Genomic DNA, 25,118 nt, shown 5'->3' with positions numbered 1-25,118 from the left:
GTCATAAAAGTTGCCCGTCTCTGCTTTCAAATCAAAATCAAAATATTTATGCAGAAAAAATGTATTCATACTATTTGAGTTAATTGCAAATTTAATTTTACAATTTACATCAAAACAAAACGCACAATTCTCCTGAAAGTGTAAGTTTTTTAATTGTTTATCATTTTTATTTTACATACATTAATTATGAGCCGCTAACACGTGTATGATCTGATGTTTTAATAGTTGACTAATCCTAATTCTAATCCTAATCCTTGTGTTTTTGAAGCAATAAAAATGTGTTCAATAACACGTTAAAGCTATCAGAGCTGCTCTGTTCTTCCTGGAAGTCTTTAATTGGCTCTCTGCTCTGAAACACACACACACACACACACACACACACACACACACACACACTCAGAGTCAGAAATAGCAGCAGTGTAAACGCGCTGCAGCAGCTGATGATGTAATAAATTCTTCCACAGATCCTGATTACTGAACCCAGGTTGTTTTGCTGTTAGTTTTTGTTTTGTTTGTTTGCTGGGCTGAAGGTGAATAAGATGTGATAATGGAATCAACCAATAGAAATGGAATCCACTGTTAAACGTGGAAAATGAAGTCGGTCAAAACCTATTCACTGAACCTGCTCAGATTCAGTAAACCATTGATCCCTGAGGGGAAACAGGGTGACATTAATGAAGGTCAAGGTCGCGTCAAGCGTCAAAAAACAAAATGTTTTATATGTTTACAAATATTTATCGTGCAAGTTTGATGCTTACATTTATGAAAAGCTCATCTCAAGTGGAGTATTTTATTTTATTGGACCTACCAGTAAAAAGATCGGTAGGGGTCAAAGTTCATGACTTCACAAAAAATAAAAATCCCAATAACTTGGCGACTGGTTCCATTGAACAACATTTCCTTTCAATGTGTGACCTTGACCTTTGCTCAACATCATATTTAAGGTCAAGGTTAGTAAAAAAAACAAACCCAGATACAGGTTGTCATCAAGCCAATTTTTTCAATTTTCACTTGCCAAAATAGTTATTTATTTTGTTTCCTCACAGGAGTTATTAACTATTTTTTTCTGAAAAAATTGATAGAATATTTCTTTAAATGCAGAATTTTTAAAAATGCTTTTGGAAAACACGGAATTTGGGGGGAAAAAAATGGATTTTATGAGAAATAAAATAGATTTTACAGGGCCAAATGTTTCAAATTTCTTCATCTCATTAAGTAAAGGAATTCTACAGCTTTAATGATTTGTCAATAAATCAATAATTAACACATCATTAATTCATGATGGGACATCCTCTGTGTCTCTGAGCTAATTAGCATTAGCACATGGAAATGTCAGCTGTTGCGTCACTAATCCAGTCACCTGGGTGTAAAATAGCAGCTGTTAGCGTTTAAAGGCAAATTTCAAACGACTGGAAAAAATTCAGTTATTAACACACAAATCCAAATATTACACCTAGACAGCATGGACATGTTGATAATTAGTTTTTAATGTTTTATTGGCTCATGTTTAATTGTTAGCATTAGAGCAAAAATGTAAAATGCTGTAATAAATTCATGTTTTGAGATAAAATTCTCATATTTTCTAAACATCATCCTTATTTAAAGAATGATATACTGTAGGATCAGTTATTGATCAATCATAAATGTGAGTGGATGGTTTATGTAGGACAGTCTGAAGATGAGCTTTAGATAGTTTGGTGTTACATTTGTGGAATGATATAAGTTTTATAGTTTTTAGTAGAAAAAACACAGTGATGGGCTTAATCGTTTGCTAAAGGTTTAAATTTACTGACGTTTCTTTAGTGTTTGTTGCAGTGGAAGCAGATTAGGCCCAATTTTAATGGAGAAAACAAGATTAACGTTGACATTTTGAAAATAAACTCAAAATACAATATTGTGATGAAAGTGGAAGGTTTGTTAATAAAAGAATTCACCATATATGACAACAAACAGCAGATGATGTGTTCAATTATACTTTAATAACAAAGAGATTCTTTCTCTTTTATTTCATAAACACAGCGTTATAAACTCTTTAAGGACTTATTTGATGTGTTCAGAAGTACAAACCAGTGTTTTTATGAAGAGGCGGAGCATTCAGTCCATCTGTGCTAATGAGGAGCTACGGAAACACATTAGGACCAGTTTGGATGGACACTGGTGGAGGAGATGGTGAATTGGTCCTAGTCAGCTTCTGTAGATTTGACGTTATATTAACCTTCCACTTTTATCACAATATTGTATTTTCAGTTCATTTTCAAAATTTTGACTTTCATTTTGTTTTTTCGACTTTAATCTCGACATTTTGACTTTATTCTTGATTTGCCCAAAATTATTTTCTCCATCATAATTGGCCCTAATCCACTTACGTAACTTTTTTTGACTAGAGCTGGGAAATATGTCGTGATTCAAGATATATCGAGTTTTTATTTTGGTGATATCAAAAATGACAATATCGCCTATATCAAGATATACATATGTACTTGTTTGATTTAGACAATCACACAGTACAAATCACATCATACAAGTATTAAATATTATTCATAAAGTACAGTCAGTGTCCTTTACAATTTTTCCATAATTCTGAGATATATATTTTATAGCTTATTTTGTATTAAAATACTTTTGCTTCATCTCAGAACAGCATAAAAAGCTCAGTTAGATGATCACTGAGTTGCGTCCTACAAGCCACACTACAGAACTCACTCACACATGCTGTCCCTTTAGAGCAGAAAAAGCCAAAAGTGGCACATATTGTGCAGCTGTTTGTCAATAAATCTGGTGTTTTTTAGAAGTAGGATTTCCTCAGAAGAAGAAAGAAAGAAACTCTGGATAATTCCAGCATTTAAGCTTCTGCTCATTCCAGCGCTGACTTATCTTCAGATAACTATTCAACTTTTGGTCAACATCTGAAAAGTTTGTAGCTTCACAGTGGTTGGCTACAGAGCTCAGGGTTAAAGGACCCTAAGCTCCGCCTCCTCGCTGGATGTGTGGTCAGTGAGTTTCCATGCTGGTCAGAGTTGTCAGCAGTTCTCCTGTGGGTTTGTTTGGATGCTAAGCTAACCCGCTAACTGTGTGTGTGTTCCTGAGAATCACAAGGTCAAACAGGATGTTTCTGATGACATGACATTGCAAATTAGCCTTGGCTACAAATGTTGTAGTGTTGATTGTTCATTTTCACACTTGTCCCTATCAAATAAATGAACAAATAAAATGTTTTCTAGCCTTGAATTTAAACTTCTTTAACAAACATATGTTAAGAACAAAAACAACTTTAATATAGATGTACTGCTTTGATGTTATGCCTTGTTTCTAAATGCTTTGATCATTTCGAAGTATAAAGTTAGAGTTGCTGATTAAAATTAAATTAAATTAAAAGTGATTTTATATATATAGTTAAACTGATTTCAACATGTTATTGCGTTTAGCTTAAAGACTCTGGGATCTTTTTATATTCTCTCATTATTTTGGTTTTTGTTGTTTTTGTACTTTTGTTGTTGTTTGTGTGTTTTGGTTGTCATTTGTTTTTATTGTGTTCATGTACATTTCTGTCATTTGTTTTTATTGTGTTCATGTACATTTCTGTCATTTGTTTTTAGTCGCCTTGTATATTTTATTGCCATTTTGTGTGCTTTTGTTTTTGGAGCCCCACAAAGTGTTGACTTTGCGTTGACTTTTCAAACCGCTCCACTTGGTTCCAAAGATGGTTGTTAACATTTCTGAAGTCTTTCAGACGTTTCCTTCAGACACTCAGACATGTGGTGTAAACATCTTAAACTAGTGAAATATCTGAAATAATGTGATGATGAGGACGGAACAGGATGTGAAACGACGTCCGGGGTCGTGTCTGCTCTTCATCATGACTCGATCCAGCTGTGACAGAGAACATAAACACTCACTGTGCTCCATTTTTAGTCCTCGCATAATAATAATAACACTTTTTATTTTAAAGTGCTTTTTGAGAAACTCAAAGACACTTTACAGCATAAAAACAAAAACATTAAATACAGTGATTAAAGAAGAAGAAAATATGAATCAGAAAAAAGACGTGAGTGAGTGAAACAGTTGAGTTTTGAGAAGTGATATGAAAGATGGGAGGTTGGTGCAGTTGCGGATGTGACTTGGAAGTGAGTTCCAGAGGGTGGGGGCAGTTACAGAGAATCCACTAGTCCCTACATGGTCCTCTAGTCCTCACATGGTCCACTACTTCTCACATTGTCCTCTAGTCTTCACGTGGTCCACTAGTTCTCACATTGTCCTCTAGTCTTCACGTGGTCCTCCAGTCCTGCAGGAGTTACTCTGAGGGGTCCAAGGCTCACCAAACGTTCAGTGAAAAAAAACAAATGAGTGTGTGAAGCTAAATATTGAATCCTCGTGTGATGGAAAGCAGCACACGTTTAATATCAGATATATTTCACATATCTAGGTGTTCCATGACTAAGTTTACGTCACCTGAAAAAGAACAGAGTTTAGAAGGAAAGGCAGCACAGATTGGTTTTATAAAGTGTCCCCACACAGCAGAGTAAGGATGAATACTCACTGACATGAGGAACAGTAACACCTACGGGGCTGAAGCCAACACCTGTTTAATGGGACCAGTGCAGGGACACTGGGATTATTGTGCTGGTATTTTTATCATCTGAAAACTCCTGCAGCTTAGAAAATGTTTGAAGGAGACACAACAGGAGGAAGAATTCCAACCCTGACTAAGATTAGGATGAAGACGAGCTCCTCCAGCTCTACCTCAGTGACGGATTGAAACGACCAAAACACTGCATGTTAATGTTTAGGAACAGATCTAATCTTTATACGTCTATAGCAGATTTACCTACCTCTGAGCATCTAACACTGGTGTGTTGCTGTCGTCTGTCGTTGCAGGCTGTGCTGACTCCACCCACTGGACACGCTGTCCCCCTGCGCTCCACGTTCAAGTCTGGACCTCGGTGGTGCCGGCAGTGGATTGGAGCGCTCTGATCCAAGGCTTCACGCGGTGGTTTTTCGGTCTGGCGCCGCCTCCCCCCGGGGCCGGTGTGCGCTCCCAGCAGCCCGTGGTGCCCTGTGCCCCCCCCTCCCCGTCTCTGCACACCCGACCCCATGCCCAGGGTAAGACCAGGATAACTGACCCACCCAAGGGTGGGACAGGACTAACTGACCCGTCCCAGTCCCAATCAAAGCTGTTTTTCTGCAGGAGGAGCAGCGGTGCGTCCTCCAGGAGCCATGTGCCTCCCTCACACCAACAACATGGACAACAAGCTGCAGGGGGCGGGGCCAGGAGGCGGAACTGCACCGCGACCACGGGGAGGCGTGTCACTGGAGCCTTTCATTCACCAGGTGAGTTCCTCTGCAAGAACATGCAAAATGTAATTAATGTCTTTACTTCTTCTTATTATAACGGCGACCGTGGCTCAGGTGGTCGAGGGTCGTCTTCTGATCGAGAGGTTGGGGGTCCGATCCCAGTACCTGACTATGTGTCAAAGTGTCCTTGGGCAAGACACTGAACCCTAAGTTGCTCCCAGTGGTCGACTAGCGCCTTGCATGTCAGTCCTGTCCCACTGGTGTGTGAATGTGAGAGTGATTGGGTGAATGAGCTGATATGTAAAGCACTTTGAGACTGTTTCAGTGGTGATAAAGCTCTATATAAATCATGTCCATTTACCATTTTATTTTCACCTCTGCTAAAATAATGACAACAAGAAAAACATTTGGAGAGCGCAGACCTCCGCCAAGCAGCTTATTTTCACCCATGCAGTTTCTGATTATTTTTTCTTAAAAACAATAAAAATAACTTTAGAAATTATAAAAACGTTGCCATTTCAGGATCTTCATTCTGTATTTTCCTTCGGTTTTAAAAGAAAAGCTTTAAGAAACTGTGACCTGACAATGAAGCTAATGATGAATTCAGGAAGTTTTTTTGGGCCTGTGATAAATCTGATTATTAGGGACAAAAACAAATAGGAAATGTTTAAACAGATTTGGGAAAATCTGAGGCTGTGGTTTAGGTTGTATTTATAATGACACACAAAGGTCTGTCCGTCTTCCTTTCATCACATGAACGAGGGTTTAATCATCATAATCTGAGAAAAATACACACAAATTACAGAAATTTGCTGGTTAAAAAAAGTGCTGCGATTCAATTTTCAGAAAATCGATATCAACCGTGATACCTATGAATCGATTTTTAACTGCCTTACGATTAATCGTTACATCCCTAGTTTTTGGGCAAGACACTGAACCCCAAGTTGATCCCAGTGGTCAACTAGCGCCTTACATGGCAGCTCTGTGCCACTGGTATGTGAATGTGTGAATAAGCTGATATGTAAAGCACTTTGTGACTTCTGTCTGTGAAAGGTGCTATTTATAAATAAACATTACTTACTTACACAAAAGGACCAGGCTCAGATACAGCTCACATCCACTCATATTGTGATATTCACGAGTGGTAATTTATCATTTTTGGTAATTCAGAACATCACCAAAATGTTCTTGTCCCATTATCAACATTTCCTGAAGATGTCATCCAAATCCGTTCATAACCAGGTTCTCAGGTTATCTTGCTAAAAGACAGATAAACGTTGGGTAAAACAACTTCCTGCTTGGCAGAGGTAACAATGACAATGACCAACAACTACAACTGTGATGATGACAGCAACAATAATAATGATGACAACAAACATAACGATAATGACCTCATCTGCAACTTTTCAGCAGATTTCACATCATTTATGTATCTCCCTTCAGTTTTCCAGTCCAATGTTATTTTCATTTTCTGTGTGTGCGTGTGCGTGTGTGCGCATGTGCGTGCGTGCGTGCGCAGGTGGGCGGCCACACCAGTATGATGCGTTATGACGACCACACGGTGTGTAAACCTCTGATCAGCAGAGAGCAGCGTTTCTATGAGTCGCTGCCACCAGAGATGAAAGAGTTCACACCAGAGTACAAAGGTCAGTTTCTGCTCATCACACACACACACACACACGGAAACGCCACAGCGCCCTCTATAAGGGGAGAGGGAGGTTCATCATTAAAAATGAGAGCAGGTCCCTGAGGAACACCAGCAGAAGAGAAGTAGACCAAAGTTAAAAGGAGGCGAACAGAGAGAAGACGTTGTTAACCAGGAAGTGACGCAGACGTATAAAGAATAGATCTATTCCTGTTGCTGTCTTCCTCTGAGATTAGCAATCACTCCCACATGTTTTGGTTAGCCTCACATGTAGCGCTCAAAGGGTAAAGAGGCGGGGCTACTGGTTCCACTTTTTGGTTAAAACTGTCCTAAAGTTTGTTGTGACCAAAGAGTGTAAATAAAGTTCAATATCAAACTCCGGTGTTTTTATCCACAAAAGCAGAAATTAACTAAACTTAAAGACATTTTTGAAGTGTTTTTTTGCTTTATGCTTCAAATAACTTTCTGTATGTACCTTAATCAGTACATACAGAAAGTTATTTAAAGCATAAGTAACCAGTTACTTCCCTCTAGTGGTAGAAAGGTGGCATTGAGTGGGAAACAAATAAACATTTAAAATAAAAACATTTGGTACGTTGTCTTTAAAAATGTCTCAAATAATTACAATAAAAATAAGAAAAACTGTTATTCATATATACTTAAATGGTGAAATTACAGATAAAAATGTTCAAATTTGAGAACTTTTGGAAACAAACCTTAGTATCTATGCTCCGCCCCCTCAGGCATGGTTTTGGTGTGTTTTGAGGGTGACTTGGATGGATACATCAACCTGGTGGCCTACCCGTACGTAGAGAGCAGCCTGGAGGGTGGCAGCGAGCACGAGGAGCGCGACGCCCCAGAGCGGGAGCAGCCCCGGAGGAAGCATTCCCGCCGCAGCCTCCATCGTTCCTCGTCCTCCTGCGAGCACAAGGAAGAGCGTGACGGGGACGCCACCGACCCGTAAGCAGCACCACTAACACCGAGGATGTTTCTATCAAGGATGTGGGATGCATACGGGAGAATGACGGCCCCCAAAATGATTCCAAAAACACACTCGACAGAAAAACACACAAAATGAGAGAAACATACAAAGTAACAGCACAAAGGCTCTGCTGTTTCCTGTCTCCTATGATCTGATTGGTCGTTATTCTAATGCTGACATTAACTCATTCACTGCCAGCCATTTTAGAGCATTTGGACTGATTTTTAAAGACCCACAGAATATTTTGTACTATGACATTCTGAAATCTGATTCTGAAAGATTAAAGTCTACTTTTATCAGAATTTTAGTTTTTTGTTTTTAGCTTGTTTCGTTCTTCCGTAATCAGAAGTTGAATACAGGAGTTTCACACAAAATCACCAGTTTTTTTATTTTTATTTTTTTATTTCACCTTTATTTAACCAGGAAATTGATCATAAAGCTGAGAAAAAAGGCTTTTTCTGAAAAAACCTGTCAATGAAATTGCAGCTATTGGTTCCGTTTATAAATTCATAAAAACAACACTGAGACTGGGCTTTTGATAGCAAAATAATTATTATTTTGCCATCTCGGTCAGAATTGAATGATTTTCTTACTGTATTTTTAGCCGTCCTCCAAGAATCTTACTCCATCAGTCTGCAGACGTCACTTCCTCTTTGAGCCGGACGTGCTACGTTCACCCATTTGGTTCGTTTTTTTAATCCTGTTTTTTCATGATCACGACACTGCGTCAATGGCAGTGAGTGAGTTAATGTTGGTCATGTGACCTTCAGATCAGATACAATTACATGTTTGTGACCACGCTGTGATAAAATGCTAACACGTGTTCATGTGATATATTTTAAATAATTATAAATGTTGTTTTAAGTTGAAGGAGTTCCACTGAATAATGTTGAGTTCTAATATAATTGTGTGTGTGTGTGCGGGCGTCCCTCTCTCAGGCTCACAGAGCTGAAGAGTCCTCGCCTTGACCCAAAGATCCACTCGGACGTTCCGTTCCAGATGTTGGACTGGAACAGTGGTCTGAGCTCAGAGAAGATCAGCCACAACCCATGGAGTCTACGCTGCCATAGGCAGCAGCTCAGCCGCATGAGGTCTGAGTCCAAGGAGAGAAAGCTCTTCAGTATCCTTAGGTTCCCACGCTCTGCTCCACCCTCCAGGTTAGCTCCATCCTCCAGGTTAGCTCCATCCTCCAGGTTAGCTCCATCCTCCAGGTTAGCTCCATCCTCTAGGTTACCTCCATCCTCCAGATTACCTCCATCCTCTAGATTAGCTCCATCCTCCAGGTTCGCTCCATCCTCTAGGTTAGCTCCATCTTCCAGGTTAGCTCCATCCTCCTGGTTAGCTCCATCCTCCTGGTTAGCTCCATCCTCCAGGTTAGCTCCATCCTCTAGGTTACCTCCATCCTCCAGATTAGCTCCATCCTCCAGGTTCGCTCCATCCTCCAGGTTCGCTCCATCCTCCTGGTTAGCTTCATTCTCCAGGTTAGCTCCATCCTCTAGGTTAGCTCCATTCTCCAGGTTAGCTCCTTAACTGCAGCCCCTCACCAGAGTTCCTGCTGCTGGAGAACGTGGTCCATCACTTCTCCTTCCCCTGCATCCTTGACCTGAAGATGGGAACCAGGCAGCATGGAGACGACGCCTCAGAGGAGAAGGCAGCGCGTCAGATGAAGAAATGTGAACAAAGCACGTCGGCCACGCTGGGAGTTAGAGTGTGTGGCATGCAGGTAACACACCTGTGTGTACGTGTGTGTGTGTGTGTGGTAAATCTCAACCCAAAGTTTTTTTTAAAAGGATCCTCAACTGATGCTTTGTGTGTGTGTGTGTGTGTGTGTGTGTGTGTGTGTGTGTGTGTGTGTGTGTGTGTGTGTGTGTGTGTGTGTGTGTGTGTGTGTGTGTGTGTGTGTGTGTGTGTGTGTGTGTGTGTGTGTGTGTGTGTGTGTGTGTGTGTGTGTGTGTGTGTGTGTGTGTCCCCTCAGGTGTACCAGCTGAACACGGGACACTACCTCTGCAGGAACAAGTACTACGGGCGTGGCCTGTCGATCGATGGCTTCCGCCAGGCACTCTATCAGTACCTGCACAATGGGCGGGGCCTGAGGCGGGACCTCCTGGAGCCCATCCTCCATAAGCTGCGCAGCCTGAAGGCGGTGCTGGAGAAGCAGGCGTCCTATCGCTTCTACTCGTCCTCGCTGCTCATCATCTACGAGGGAAAGGTGAGGACAGAGACCCTGCGTCATGTGACACACTCGCTCATCAAACCACTCTGACGTGTGTCACACTGAGGCTGTTCCAGTTCAACTCATCGTGTGATCTCATTGGCTTAGATTAGTGTAACACTGAGTTAAGGCTTTGTGAAGCATCACCACATCAGTGCGATAAAAACTTACAAAACAACTAAAACACAAAATGACTCCAAAAACTAGGGGTGATTATTGGCAAGGATGATGCAATACGATACGAATTGCAATACTTGCTTCACGATGCGATATTATCGCAATATATTGTGATATTCTACCCAGTTAATATAAAAAATAAATGTAGAGATGAAAAATCAATTTGCTGTATATGTTCATCAGAAGGTCATTCAGAGGATAAATTGAGTCAAAACTATTTGCTTCAAAACATACTATTTATTATTTATTATTAATATAAATAATTAATAATAAAAAGTGGCGTGTGTTTGCACATTTTCACTAAAAAAAAGAAAATACAGTGTTACACACTGTCATCATAAAATCAAGTCCAACAAGTCTCAAAGTAACCATGGCAACATATTGACAGCATTGTAACAACTGTAAGTGAGAACATTAAGGATAAATCACCCTGAGTTACTGACAATGCACAAATAGAAAAAAAAATTATAATTTATCTTATTTTATCAGTTTAATCACTGATCTGAACATACTGTGCATACATAAATATTACAGGTATTACACAGTGCCATCATAAAATCAAATGCATCAAATAACCATAGCAACACATTGAAAGCATTGTAACCACTGAAATATTGCACAAACACAAAATTATTGAAATAATATTAAAAAAATCGATTTTTTAAATTAAAAGATTTATTTAAAATTGGCACCCAAAAAATTGTGATATATCGCGAAATCAATTTTTTTCACACCCCTACCAAAAATACACAAATTGACAGAAAAACACACAAAGCAACAACAAAAACGTGTGTGCGTGTGTGTGTGTGTGTGTGTGTGTGTGTGTGTAGGAACCAGAGATGGTGCAGCAGCAGAAACCCTCGGCTCCCCCTGAGCCCCCCTGTCCGAAGGACCCTCCGCCCAACCAATCAGAGCGCCTCTCTTCCGTGCCCCGCCCCCTGTCACCCCACTCCTCCGATCCGAACTGCCCCTGCCCAGCCCCCAGTTTAGCCCCGCCTCCTCAGCCCCCCCTGGTGGACGTTCGTATGATCGACTTCGCTCACTCCACCTTCAAAGGTTTCCGTGGTGACACGGCCGTGCACGATGGACCGGACCGAGGATACGTGTTCGGACTGGAGAGCTTGGTCCACATCCTGGAGAGCCTGAGGGACGACAACTCACCATGACACACACACACACACCCCTCAGTGATGTCAATCATTCCTGTCACATCCTCCTGAATCTGAACCCCTACCCTGTTTGTTTGTGTGTTGTCTCTGTGCGTGTAACCATGGCGACGCATGGGGTCGACGCCCCCTACACTCGATATGAAGCTGTTGTGACTTGTTAGTAGACGTTTGGAATTTTAAAAAAGCGTCTGAAGGCTGTGGGACGCTGACCGTGACCCCCCCATTACTCACTGCTGGACAGAGATTCAACCAATCAGCTGCCTCCCAGGTTAGCCCCGCCCCCTCATCAACTTTCAATATCAGAGGTCCCACTGTAGACAAACCACTGTTATTAATGAGACACACACAGTAGTATTTATGTTAAACTCATATATTTGAATATTATTCATGCTGTTTATCAGCTTCATCATCATCATCACTGAAGCAGCAACATCTGCACGCTGAGGAGGACCAGTACAAACATGTACAAACCAGTTTAAACCAGTACAAACATGTACAAACATGTACAAACCAGTTTAAACCAGTACAAACCAGTTTAAACCAGTACAAACATGTACAAACCAGTTTAAACCAGTACAAACATGTACAAACCAGTTTAAACCAGTACAAACATGTACAAACCAGTTTAAACCAGTACAAACATGTATAAACCAGTTTAAACATGTACAAACCATTTTAAACCAGTATATGAATGGGCACTGATATTTGATGATGTAATCCTTCACACTGTGGGTGAAACCATGATCTTCACTGGTGTTATGGTGAAACTGGTGTCTGTGTTAACTAATGACTGACCTCGAGTCACCAGCTGATCTGAAACATCTGCTCAGATCAGCCATAACATTACGACCACCTCTACGCAGCTGTGAGTTGAACCACCAGGGGGCGACGTTTAAACAAACGACCAAAGAAGAAGAACAGAAACACGCACTCAACACTCTTAATGTTGAGTTTACAGGTTCTCCCTAAGCTCCTCCCACATGCTGTTCATTTGATCGAGAAAGTCTTGAGTTCAAATGTTGGAATTGAAATATGAAAACTTAAATGTTTCAAATGAAGAATTCTTGTTTGAAAAGTTTTTCCAAAAATATGTACTTAAAAAAACTATTTTGAAAGCTTTTATTAAAAAAAAAAAAAAAAAAAGTAATTTAAACTTAAATTGTTCGTCTGATAATTTGTTGTTGCAAAATGATTCACATTTAAAATTTGAATCCAACATTAAACTAAACTAAATGATTGTAATGTATTTATTTTAAGCACACTTAACAATAATAATGATGATGAATGTTTTCCTGAGTGAAACAGAAGGAAATGCTGCGGGTGGTCATAAAGTCATGGTTGATCAACGTTAAAAGCAGATTTAATCACATTTTATTCATTTGAAAACATTAAAGCTTCAAAAACAGTGAAAAAGTTTATTTTAGTCAAACATGGGTTTGTTTTTAGACCAAACGGACGAACAGAGCGACATAAGTCTGGACTTTTATTCTGAAGCTCAAATGTCAGAAATTTATTGCAGAGGAAAAAAAGGAAAAGACGTTTTCTAAGAGTCGTATTTTTATGATGAATCTATTGTAGACGTGGAGTCCGGCACGCTGGATTTTTATTTTTGTTCCTAAATAAAGACGTTCCTATAGGCCCCGCCTCCATCTGTCAGATGTGGTGAAATGTGGCAGAATTCACGTTTCCTTTCCTTTGTGTGAGCGTCGCCCCCTGGTGGCCGGAAACAGCAGAAGAGTTTATTTTTGTTGGACGGACGGAGGTGATAATTTATTTTTTTATCGTACCTTTTCCTCTCTCGCCCGTGGAAGGGTGTGAAGTGTGTGACCTCACTGGGACGCTGTGTGTGACGCGTCATCATCAGCAGTATTATTATTATTTACGTCGTCTGTCGGACGCGTTGGATGCGTTCGTTGGCCGAAGCGTCGGCGTCCGACTGTTTGTTAGAGAATTAATGTGAGATTAAAACTTTCCACAAGCTGATTTTTGTGTCTGTGTCCTTTCTTCACCTGAATAAGTTGCTTTTAGTCTGAAAAACACATTTATCTTAGTGTTTGTGTGTGAACTTTTCAAAACAAAACACCTGGAAAAAGAATAACCTACAAGTCATTTTAAAAACTTGACCTTTTCACTTTTTGTATTTAAAGTTGATTTATAAACTAGAGAGAAAGAGTTGTGCAGCGCCCCCTGGTGAGTAAAAGGGTTCACTACAGAGTGGATTCACACTGGGCTGTGATTGGACGATTGAAAATAACCAGAAGGTTTGTCCAGATGTGACATGACCTCCAGTTAAAATGGTTGCCACTTAAACCATAACCCCTGTAGAGCAGAGCTGAGGGACGATAAAGGATGAGCATACGCAGACGTGGAGCAGTGAGGAGGAGCAGCATGTGACCACGTGTGAAGGTCAGTGACAGAGAAACAGACTCTTACATTGGCGGGGTGTTTCCTGTCCGTAGTGACTAATCTACCAGAGTGACTTATAAACTATGGCATGTGTTTGCAGCTTCTCCACGTGATACAGACCCCATAGACCAGTGGGACGTGGACCTTCAGCCTGGTTCCCCCTGGTTCAGCTCTCGGTACAGGAGGAAGTCCTTCAGACGCTCGGGTAGCGGCAAAAAGCTCCTGAAGACGGGAGAACGAAGCCTCAGACGACCCAAACACGCACGGATCTTCAGCCGACAAAGGTGCTGCAGAGAACGAGCGTTAGCTGTGGAGAACATCAGAAGAACATCAGGAAAACCAAAGCTTTACTGTGTGTGTGTGTGTGTGTGCGTGCGTCACCCTGCACTCCACAGATCTCCTCCCACTCCTTCTGCTCCATCAGCGCCTCCTTCAGTTTGCAGCACAGAGTCACATGATCAACGTAGTCCAATAGGACGAGGACTACAGAACCAGAGAGATGTCTGAGCCACGACACAGTGATGACCTCACAGAACTGACACACACACGTCTACTGGTCAGTGGTTGAGCTGGTTGCTTGTGTTTGGCCTGCTGTTGCCATGGTTACCATGGTGTCTTTAATGACTGTGTTGGTCCATCCCTCGTAGTCGTCGGGTACGTGTGCGCGCTCCCCGTAGGGACAGTCGAAGCATCGCTGGGCGTCATAACCATAGGAACACAGCATCCTGAGGAGTACCTGAGGCACAGGGTGGGACACGGTCAACGCTGAGGTCCCTCCCCCTCGGCCCCTCCCCCTCACTCACCTGGTCTCTTTGTGCATACTGCAGTGCTAAGGCCCCTCCCTCTCACTTACCTGGTTTCTGGGTGCGTACTGCAGCGCTGAGGCCCCTCCCCCTCACTCACCTGGTTTCTGGGTGCGTACTGCAGCGCTGAGGCCCCTCCCCCTCACTCACCTGGTTTCTGAGTGAGTACTGCAGTGCTGAGGCCCCTCCCCACTAGGCCCCTCCCCCTCACTCACCTGGTTTCTGAGTGAGTACTGCAGTGCTGAGGCCCCTCCCCACTAGGCCCCTCCCCCTCACTCACCTGGTCTCTGAGTGCGTACTGCAGCGCTGAGGGGAAGTGTGTGGTGTTGATCCTACAGAAATAGTTGACGTTGGCTCCAAAACGCAGCAACAGGTTGATCAACTCGTAGTTTCCCAGACGCAGAGCAACCTGAGAGAGGCAACTTTACACATTAGCAACTGGAGACAAGCAACTTTTATCACACAGCGGTGATGCAAAACAAACTGTGATCATATCTGAGATCACATGATTAACATTAACAACCAATCAGAGCGTGAGAACAGGAAACAAAGAATAATTTGTGTTGTAGTTGTAATTAGTTTTCTCTCATTTTCTTATTTTTGTGTATTATTTTTGGATGTTTTTAGTTCATTTTGTGTATTTTTCTTGGCATTTTGTGGTCGTATGTTTTCTGTTAACTGTTTCTTTTTGTTGTCGTTTGATAAATGTATTATTTGTTGTCCTCTCTGTGTATATTTTACTCATATTGTTTGTGCGCTTTTGGGGGCCTCACATATTTAGACCATGGGCCACATGTGGCCCCCGGACCACAGGTTGCCTATGTTTATAAATGCACAGTATTGATAGTCACACACCTGCAGACACTTGATTGGGTCCTGGTTGGCCATGGCTCCGCCCTCCAGTAACAGCCTCGCTGACGATACGTCATTGTTGGACACAGCGAAGAAGAGCGCCGACTTCCTCTCGTCGTCATAGTTACGGCGAACCCAGGGGCGGAGCATGAAGTTAGGGTCAAAACCAGCGTCCAGTAAAACCTGATGGAGTCAGAGCGACACCTGCAGCCGTTACCATGGAAACACTGGGAACGTGAGTAAATAAAATCATTTAAAGGTACAGTCTGCAACTCTTATAAAAGTGACTTTGTCATATTTGCTAAAGCTGTCACTATGTAAGGACAGCGTTACATCAAACTAATAGTTTGTGTGAAAAAAACAGGCTCATTGAGCCCCGCCCCCTGCTGCTCCAGCAGCCTTTGGCAGATTACCAGAATGCACTGCGACCGAGCAAAAACAGCCAATCAGAGCTAAGATTGTGTTTGATGGGCTGTCTGACAGCTGATGCTAACAGGCCCCGCCCCTTTCCTGATCTTTTTTACAGTGTATGGTCTGGAGGAGTAGAAGATAGAATTGGTGACTTTTCTGCTTGAAAAGTAATTACTGCTGCTTGATTTACATTATGTTTGATTTGTAGTTGTTACACTAGAACTCTGTGGTACATGTGTTGTTCATGTGTGTGCAGCACATGTGTGTGGGCTGCTGTAAGTGACACTGTGTAGTTGCTGCTGCTGCTGCTGAGGTGTGTGCACATAGAGAGAGAGCAGCGCTGCAGTAATATGCTTTTAACAGAGCATGTTATATTACTGTGATGTTGCTGTCAGACTAACGTTAGCTTGTTAGCTCCTCTGAGGGAGGGACTTTGGAAAGTTTGGAGGCAGGGGAGGGAGGGATCTGAGAGTTGTAGACTGCACCTTGAACTCTGTTATCTATAGAAAAGTGTTTGATTACATTTGGTTACGATGACAACAGGATGCTGCACTGTTAGAAAACATATTGATATATGTCAGACATAGGCAACTGGTGGTCCAGGGGCCACAGGCGGCCCTCAGTATAACTCTGTAAATGCACAAATGTAACTCTATTACACTTAAAGACATAAAAAAATATACAACAACAAAAAACACCATAAAACATACAGAAACACACACATGACTGGAAAAAACAAACACACACAACCTGAGTAAAATTAACACAAAAGTATAACAAATAATTAGAACTGCAAGCAGTTATGAAAGGGGGCCAAGCCTTCCCGCGCCACTTGGCCCCCAGGTTTTGCAGAACCCATGGAAGTACGTCACGAAGGACGACGGGGTTGGGGCGAGCGTCAGGACACAGGCCAACGTGTCATTTTCACCCTTGTAATATTAATGGGCGTGGCCTAGCCCAGGTGATTCAGTGCTATTCAGAGAACCTGTGGACATGAGGGTTTTGAATGTGCAACATACGGTGTGGGAGTTATAGGCCAAAACGCAGTGACTCTGGTTATAGCGCCTCCTGCTGGCAGACATGTGAGTTTTTGTATCCGAGGTAAGCTGAGGGGTCTGGACCAACCCTCCAAAGGTCACCACCCTTTCTTGCACAGTTTAGCCTGCAACACCACTTTTACCAACAAAATAATAAAAGGTAACTATAATAATAAAAATCAGAACAATTACAATCGGGGGCCAAGTCCGCAGGGCCTGGAGACAAATAGGGTTTCCAGCACCACTGTTACTGGGTATGTATGCATACGTATGTGGTTCCCAGGCCCCGCGGGCTTGGCTCCCTAATATTAGTAGTAGTAGTAATAGCTCCAGTGTGTTAAAGTTTAATCTGACAATTTTCAAGATTTGGCCATTTTCCTATTAACACAAAATTTACATTTGATGAAAATCAATGTAAATTTTCAAACTGTTTTGGCCAAAATAAAAGTTATCAAAAATGTGTAGATAACTTTTGATGTCCCACTTCTTTAGATGATATCTAGTGATTTTAAGCCCGTCAGTGAAACGCCCTGGGAGAAATACGTTAAAACACCACGTGAGCAAAAATTTTAATTTTTGCAATTTTCAATTCAGATTTTGGACTTCCTGTGTATTTTTTGGCGTGGTCTGAATAATATTTTTTACTTGTCTTGTCATGGTCCACTTCTATGTCAATTTTCATGATTCTACAATGAATTAATTTTTTTGGAGAATTCCTATCTCGTAATGTCTTTTTGGGATATGTGGGGGAAAAAACATTTTTGCATTTTTAAAATTAGAAATGACCAGAAATTAGAGAAGCATGTGACTGAAATTTTAAGACTGTACATAATGGTTAAGTGGGTGAAAAGTAGGTGAGAAATAATTACAACTAAACAACACAAACTCTTCTTTGTTGTTTCTTGTGTTAATGCTCTGATTGGTCATTATTCTAATGCTGACATGAATATTGATCATGTGACCCATGTTAGTGGGCCCGCCCCCTGTGATGAAAGCTGTTACACACACACACCTGTATGCAGTGGGTGTGTCCTCCTGCTGCTGCTGAGTGCAGAGGGCTGATCCCACTGTCCTCCACGTCACTAATGGCAGTCACAGGAAGTAGCAGCTTCAGAGCCCTGACAAAAACACACGTTACACTTCTTACTTCCTGTTACAAGAATAAAAGCATCGCTGCTACTTCCTCAAGTTTTCATTTTCTTGTTATTAATTATTCTACTTTTATCCTTAAAGTGTGTCTGAAGGACCAACACGGGTTTGTGTTTCTGGCCATGTGTTGCTATAGCAACGAGTTCTACAATATGCTGAGCTATGTTTTTCTTACATGCTATTACAGCTTGACTTTAAATGATATTTTTTTTCACATTTGTTTACAATTTTTTTGTCTCAAAAGATTTTAGAAAAAATTCTAGATTTTTTATTTAGATTTTATTTTGTATTTTGTATTATTATAGCCTTTAGTCCAAAAGGTAGCAGAGTTACAAAGACAACATATATATATATATATATATATAAAATTCCCAAAAACTGTATTTCAAGAAGTTGGAAGGAAATGAAGCCCAACATAATACACAAAATATCTCCCAAAACACACAAATCGACAGCAAAAATACAAGAAAACAACAAAATCACAACAAAGACAATCACAACAATCACTGAAACCAGTGTTTTTCAACCTTTTTTGAGCCAAGGCACATTTTTTTCATTGAAAAAATCACGAGGCACACCACCAGCCAAACATGTTAAAAAATGATACTCTGTAGCCTATATTAACAATATAGCCATTCTCATCAAAGTGTCTTGAATAGGAATCAAATAAACACAAAGAATAAAGGACTTTATCATCATTTGTATTTCTTCTTTCAAATAAAAAGTGCACTTATCATGTCCACTTCAAAAATACAGCTTGAACATAACAAATGAAACAACAATGTGGTCTTAAAGGGACTGAAGCGATGCGATTACATTAAAAATCAATGTAAATGACGCAACGTCAATTTATCCCCCCCTCAGCGACGCGACTTGCATGATCAAAGTTGAAAAATTTTAACTTTTTAAGCGACGTGAAGCGATATCTCCCGTCCTCCACTGTCTGTAGAGCGGAGGCAGCAGCCCCTCCCTCCCGCTTCAGTGCTGACGGCTGCAGCGGAGGCTGTTCTACTTCCTCAAAGTATCAGGTTCAAAATTAAAGCGGTAAATTTCTTTAAAACCACAGTAACTACTGATCAAACACATTCTGAGTGAAGTCATCCTTTAATATCTCCGTTAAGTTGATCATTTAACCGTAGAAGCGGAGCAAGAAGGGAAAAAAAAGACGTCATCAACACACTCTCTCTCTCTGTCTCTACCCTGTTACCGGGGCCACACACACACACACACACACACACACACACACACACACACACACACACACACACACACACACACACACACACACACACACACACACACACACACACACACACACACACACACACACACACACACAGTTCCCTAGTGATCGCGTCGCTGGAGCGATGAAATGATGGACTGACAAAAAAGCACCACTATGTGCAAACTACCGATCAGGGACGATTTAAGGCAACGGCATCGCTTCCGTCGCGTTCGGTGTGCACGCACCTTTATTCACTACTGCAGCACGGACACTCGACAATGGTATATTATTTGCAGATAATAATTAATATGTTTTCAAATTTTTTTTTTAGACCAATTAGGTGAAATTGGATAATTTCCCACGGCACACCTGACGATCTCTCGCGGCACACTAGTGTGCCGCGGCACAGTGGTTGAAAAACACTGACTGAAACAAAGTGACAATGAAAAAACAACAACTTATAACAGAATAGCTCCAAAGACATACAAACTGTTAACAAAATGACAGGAAAATACAGAAAGTGACCCAAAAAACACACAAGTCAACAACATGAATGCAGAAAATGACAGAAAAATACACAAAATAACTCAAAAAGTTAAAAAAAAAAAAAAAAAACCTTTTTATCCCCCCTGTATTAATGCTCTGATTGGTCATTTTTCTGAATGCTGACATAAATGATGATAATGTGGCCCTCAGATCAGATACAGTCACTGATCCCTGCTATAATATGTAGATGATAGGGATGTAATGATTCACTCAACTCCCGATACAATTCGATTCACGATACTGGGTTCACGATATGATTTTCTCACGATTTATTTTACAAAATGGGACTGTTGACAAATGACTGAAAAATAATCCTTTATTTTTTGGGGGAAAATACTGTACTATTTTCCTTTTATTTTTCATTGTCAAAAGAATCCCTTGATAAACTATGCAAAATGATGCAATTTAACTAAAAATAAATCTTGAATGAAATACATAAAGGAATAATAAAAATGAAGAAGAAACCTATTAATTTAAATTCTGGTTCTATAGTAAACAATACAAAACTACATAATAGTTATTTTTCTTTTTAAAAGTGCAACTGAAAATGTATTTTGTGCCTTAACAATTGGACTTTAAAAAAAACAAAAAAAAAAGTCATTTTACTGTATTTACGTCAGATATTTGTTTAGACCAGCAGAGGGCGCTGGTAACCCAGTGGTAGGTTGGCATGCAGTTATTCAATCAGTGAAGAAGAGATGCTATGCTAGCAGACAGAGTTAATAGAAAAACCTGACTTTTACAGATATTCACGTAATATTACAGATATTTTTTTGGTGCTAAAGGAGTAAAGAATCATTTATGAGCATGTTTAACAGTAAATGGCGGCCAGAAAGAAAGTAGTAGCAGATTCCGCCCGTCACGTCCGCTTCTGGAAGGATTAATATATAGCGCCCTCTGCTGTTTAAAAAAAGTACTGCGATTCAATTCTCAGAGCATAGATGTGAACCGTGGTACCTATGAATCGATTTTTAACTGCCTTACGATTAATCGTTACATCCCTAGTAGATGATATCATTCTATTTCTTGCAGTTGCTGTGTTTTTACTGCAGGTGTCCTCGGTGAGCCGTGCGGTGGATCGGTAGGTGTCCCGTCTGATTGGCTACGTTAGCGTCGGCGCCGTGCTCCAGCAGCAGAGCGATGACGTTAGGATCCCCGGATGCAGACGCCTCGTACAGCACAGACGCCTCGTCCTTAGCCTGAGACAAAACGTCTGCCCCTGCAGAGCCAGAGTGACCTTTGACCTCACACGTCAACACAACCGCAACCACAGCCCAAGAAAAGCTGAGGGAAAAAAGCTTAACACGCAGCCACCATTCACATGTATTTGGGTTAGCCTAGCAAGTAGCCAACAGTCACATGTGTTTGGTTAGCTTAGCACGTAGCCATCAGTCACATGTGTTTGGGTTAGCTTAGCACGCAGCCACCAGTCACATGTGTTTGGTTAGCCTAGCACGTAGCCATCAGTCACATGTATTTGGTTTAGCTTAGCACGTAGCCACCAGTCACGTGTTTGGGTTAGCTTAGCACGTAGCCACCAGTCACATGTGTTTGGTTAACTTAGCACGTAGCCACCAATCACACATATTTGGTTAGCTTAGCACGTAGCCACCTGTCCACATGTTTGGGTTAGCTTAGCACGGAGCCACCAGTCTCGCATGTTTGGTTAGCTTAGGACGTAGCCACCAGTCCCACATCTTGGTTAGCTTAGCATGTAACTGCGATGGCTGAGCAAAGTCAGAGGGTAAAGGGGCGGGGCTATGTCTCACCTTTCCTCAGCAGAGTTTCCACTACCTCCAGGTTTCCTCCCTGAGCAGCCAGAGCCAGCGGTGTCAGTCCATAGTGACTCCGAGGGTCTGGCTGAGCCCCCGCCTCCAGGAGCAGCCTCACCAGGCTGATGTTGACCAATCGGGCGGCCTCGTGGAGCGGCCGGCGGCCATGACAGCCCTGCCGGTTGACCAGGGAGCCTTTGGACAGCAGCAGCTTCACCAGGTCTAAGCGGCCGGAGCGAATCGCTGAGAAACCCAAAGATCAAAGACTGAACACACTGTCCTCATCAAAGCAGTGGGCGGGGCTTTATGACTCACCCACAAACAGAGGGGAGTCCAGATCCTGGTCCTGGCTGTCTGGGTCTGCCTGGTGCTCCAGAAGGAAGGATGCATTCTCCATCAGGCCTCGTTCCACCGCCACGTAGAGCGGCGTCTGACCACACCCACTGCGAACGTCCACAGCCTGGGGACCAGAGGCTGAAAAACAGACATGCCCATCGGTCACTCCCTAATTCCGAACTAAACCCTGGAGACCAAGATCCACCTGCCAAGGTGATCTCTAGGACCCTGTGGTTCCTCTGAGCTGCTGCAGCGTGCAGGGGCGTCCACCCGTGGTTGTCCGTCCCACTGAAGACGTCCCTCAGCCCGACGCTAAGGTTCCTCACCAGCTCCTCGTCTCCTGGAAGAAGGAGCACAAATCAGACCTGGACCTCCTCAGGCTCCTTAGGAACCTATACTGAACTTTGACCTCACTGAGTACTCAGAGCAGCTGCTGTCACGGTTCACCTGGTGATCATGTTATTTTGTGATTCTAAGGTAACATGATAAAACTAAATGACTGCAAAAGGCCTTGATTGTGGGCGGGGCTGCTGGAGCAGTTAAGACACGCCCACTCATTCTCTGAAAGGTGATCTGTGCACAAAAACACCAACAACCACTGAGGCTATGTCCTAATATTCCCTCCTATCTACTTTTCCTTAACCCCGTGGATGACGTCATGGGGTGAAGGAAAGGAGTTAGGATTGTTTATACAATCAGACACACTTCCACTAGGTGACGTAATAATCTGACGCTGTGAAGGTCAGTGACGTCTGTCGTGGTTAAAACACTCCACATTTCCTAAAATAAACTAAAAGCTCATTTCTAACACTTTCACTGATATAATGTCATAAATCACAGGAAAAGAGGTTACCATGGATACCAGGAACTAAAGGTAAACTAAAGAACGTCACATAGAGAATGGTTGATCACACTCACCTTCTACTCACTAATATTAATTATGATTAATAAAACATGTGGATAAAAATGTCTCTGATCATTTTTCTCGAACCACAGTGTCTGTTTTATGTCAGTTATAATCTGATTATATGTCTGTACTAAATATAATAATATATAGGTTTTACATTATTTAAAGTTGTTCATATTGTTGCATTGGTAACTTACATGTCGATCATCGTGAGTTTCCGTGAGCACTCGGGGAGCGTCTCCTTTCAAATGTTGTCGCCGTAAGGAATTGTGGGTCAGTATTATCTCGTCTCCTTTGGTAAAGGATGTTTCAGTGTTTCCTAGGCTAAAGGAGGTTAAAAAGGAAGCATTGAGCCTCTTTTCCTGAGCTTAAAAAGAGTTGGAATGCTCTTTATCATGGCCGCCACTTAAACACTTCCGGGGGAGAAGGAACAGTGGATAGGAAAGGAGATAGGAAAGGAGATAGGAGGGTATATTAGAACGCATCCTTAGTCTTCAGTCACCTTTCAGCAGCTGCTCTCTCTCTCCTCAGCTCAACAACAGGATTTCCTGTCACCAAATAACACAACAACGTTCCTTTTCTTTGCATCTGCAAAACAGGAACTAAGTTTAATTCTCACCGTCTCTTATAGCGAAGAAGATCTGGTTGATATCTGCAGCCTCCTGTCTACACACACACACACACACACACACACACACACACACACACACACAGTGTTAAAGTCAGTAAACACTCTTCCTATAACTGTAATAACCTGTTCTCTCTGTGTGTCTCCATCAGACTCTGTTGGATCACTAACTGGACATCTTCATCTTCATCATCATCATCCTTCCTCTCCTGGAGCTCCATCTCTAACGTTACCGTAGAAACACTGTTTCTTCTGTCCTTCAACTACAAACCAAAGCTGAGTGTAAGTGTTGATCCTTGAGTCTGACTAACCTTAAGTTAGACTTAAACAAACCCTAAGTTAGACTTAAACAAACCCTAAGTTAGACTTAAACACACCTTAAGTTAGAGGTAAACAAACCCTAAGTTAGACTTAAACAAACCTTAGGTTAGAGGTAAACAAACCCTAAGTTAGACTTAAACACACCTTAAGTTAGAGGTAAACAAACCCTAAGTTAGACTTAAACAAACCCAGACTGAACAGCTGATGCTCACACCTGACTGTATAAAATTAGATCATTATTATGATAAAATCACTGTAGTTCATAAAGTTAAGATTTAGAAAAGATCGATAATATTAAAGTTAAGTTACAGAAAATGAAATTAAGACAAATGAAGGTAAGTTAAGAAAAGATAAGATAAGTTAAGTTCAAATAATTTGACAGGGGTTCTCAACTGGTCTCACCCTGGGACCCACATTTTGCCATGATAATTAAATCGTGACCCACTTTTTTTTCTTTTCTTTTACAATTCAAACAACTAAAAGTGAATTTAATTTTTCCCGACCCACTAGTTGAGAATCACTGATTTAAGATACTTTTAACATTAACAAGATAAATTATTTCTTAGGTTAAGATATTATCACATAAGTTACGATAACTTAATTTACCTTAGCATAACTTAAGATAAAATAAAATAAGTTAAGATAATTTATTTTACCTCAGCATATTTTAGGTTAAAATAATTTAGGATAAAACAGATAAAATAAGTTAAGATAATTTGATAAAAGATGAGATACAATGAGTTAGCATAAATTAATACAAGGTAACTTCATTTACCTTAGCATAACTTAAGTTAAGATAAAATAAGTCTGGATAAGTTAAAATAAAGAAACTTAATTTTCCTTAGCATATCTTAGGTTAAGACAAATAAAATAAGTTAGGATAGATTAAGATAACTTAATTTTAGGTTAAGATTAAATAGGTTAGGATAAATTGAGATTTATCTTTGTGGCATTAATATGTAAAACCATGTTTGTGATTTGTATCTAAAGTTAAACTGTGAATAAAGATAGTCTGGGTTTGTTCAGTTACTTCTTTATTGGTAGAAAGTGAAACGGAAGCTTTGATCAGTTATTGATGATCAGTTATTGATCTGTGAGCTCACCTCAGCCCTGGTTCTGCAGCGTGTTGCTCCTCATGTCCATGTTGGAACCATCAGAGCTACTTTCTATATTTAAATCATCAGTGAACTTTACACAGCCTGAGATCCTCAACATAGATCTATTACAACATAGATCTATTACAGCAGC

The 25,118-nt window shown here is 41.2% G+C and overlaps 2 protein-coding genes across 6 annotated transcripts in view; one reads left to right on the top strand and one right to left on the bottom strand.

Annotated features, from left to right (window-relative positions):
• Positions 1 to 13,460, top strand: part of ip6k1 (inositol hexakisphosphate kinase 1) — a 21,254-nt gene extending 7,794 nt beyond the window's left edge. For all 3 annotated transcript variants that reach the window (XM_028448024.1, XM_028448025.1, XM_028448026.1), the window contains exons 2-9: positions 4,876 to 5,100; positions 5,186 to 5,328; positions 6,812 to 6,938; positions 7,681 to 7,897; positions 8,858 to 9,039; positions 9,467 to 9,642; positions 9,895 to 10,128; positions 11,139 to 13,460. In XM_028448024.1, the coding sequence (XP_028303825.1) occupies positions 5,215 to 5,328; positions 6,812 to 6,938; positions 7,681 to 7,897; positions 8,858 to 9,039; positions 9,467 to 9,642; positions 9,895 to 10,128; positions 11,139 to 11,474 (1,386 nt within the window). In that variant the 5' untranslated portion in view covers positions 4,876 to 5,100; positions 5,186 to 5,214 and the 3' untranslated portion in view covers positions 11,475 to 13,460. The remainder of the gene's footprint in view (positions 1 to 4,875; positions 5,101 to 5,185; positions 5,329 to 6,811; positions 6,939 to 7,680; positions 7,898 to 8,857; positions 9,040 to 9,466; positions 9,643 to 9,894; positions 10,129 to 11,138) is intronic.
• On the bottom strand, positions 11,832 to 25,118 carry asb14a (ankyrin repeat and SOCS box containing 14a). Of its 3 annotated transcripts, none has more exons than XM_028447975.1 (13): positions 24,974 to 25,118; positions 23,676 to 23,812; positions 23,541 to 23,587; positions 22,220 to 22,354; positions 21,994 to 22,152; positions 21,676 to 21,921; positions 20,954 to 21,125; positions 17,999 to 18,104; positions 15,542 to 15,721; positions 14,967 to 15,095; positions 14,491 to 14,619; positions 14,265 to 14,418; positions 11,832 to 14,190 (listed from the first exon to the last, which is right to left on the bottom strand). In XM_028447975.1, the coding sequence occupies exons 2-13, from the start codon at positions 23,768 to 23,770 to the stop codon at positions 14,030 to 14,032; spliced, it is 1,713 nt and encodes a 570-aa protein (XP_028303776.1). In that variant the 5' UTR covers positions 23,771 to 23,812; positions 24,974 to 25,118; the 3' UTR covers positions 11,832 to 14,029. The 3 variants fall into 3 exon arrangements, 2 of the variants coding, with proteins under 2 accessions (XP_028303776.1, XP_028303777.1); XR_003674141.1 differs by having other exon boundaries at positions 14,049 to 14,190; positions 14,265 to 14,366; XM_028447976.1 differs by lacking the exon at positions 11,832 to 14,190 and having other exon boundaries at positions 14,197 to 14,366.

This window comes from Gouania willdenowi, chromosome 5 (assembly GCF_900634775.1).
Source record: "Gouania willdenowi chromosome 5, fGouWil2.1, whole genome shotgun sequence".
Lineage (NCBI taxonomy): Eukaryota > Metazoa > Chordata > Actinopteri > Blenniiformes > Gobiesocidae > Gouania > Gouania willdenowi.
Note: the sequence above shows the minus strand (reverse complement) of the source record. Positions and strands in the feature narration are given on the sequence as shown.

Excerpts from the sequence above, each read along its gene's own strand:
- asb14a (XM_028447975.1), bottom strand. The coding sequence starts at position 23,770 with ATGGAGCTCCAGGAGAGGAAGGATGATGATGATGAAGATGAAGATGTC. Across the intron at positions 23,588-23,675 it reads GAGACACACAGAGAGAACAG|ACAGGAGGCTGCAGATATCA; the intron begins GTTATTACAGTT and ends GTGTGTGTGTAG. Across the intron at positions 22,355-23,540 it reads CTTCTTCGCTATAAGAGACG|GAGACGAGGAGCTGGTGAGG; the intron begins GTGAGAATTAAA and ends TCCTTCTTCCAG.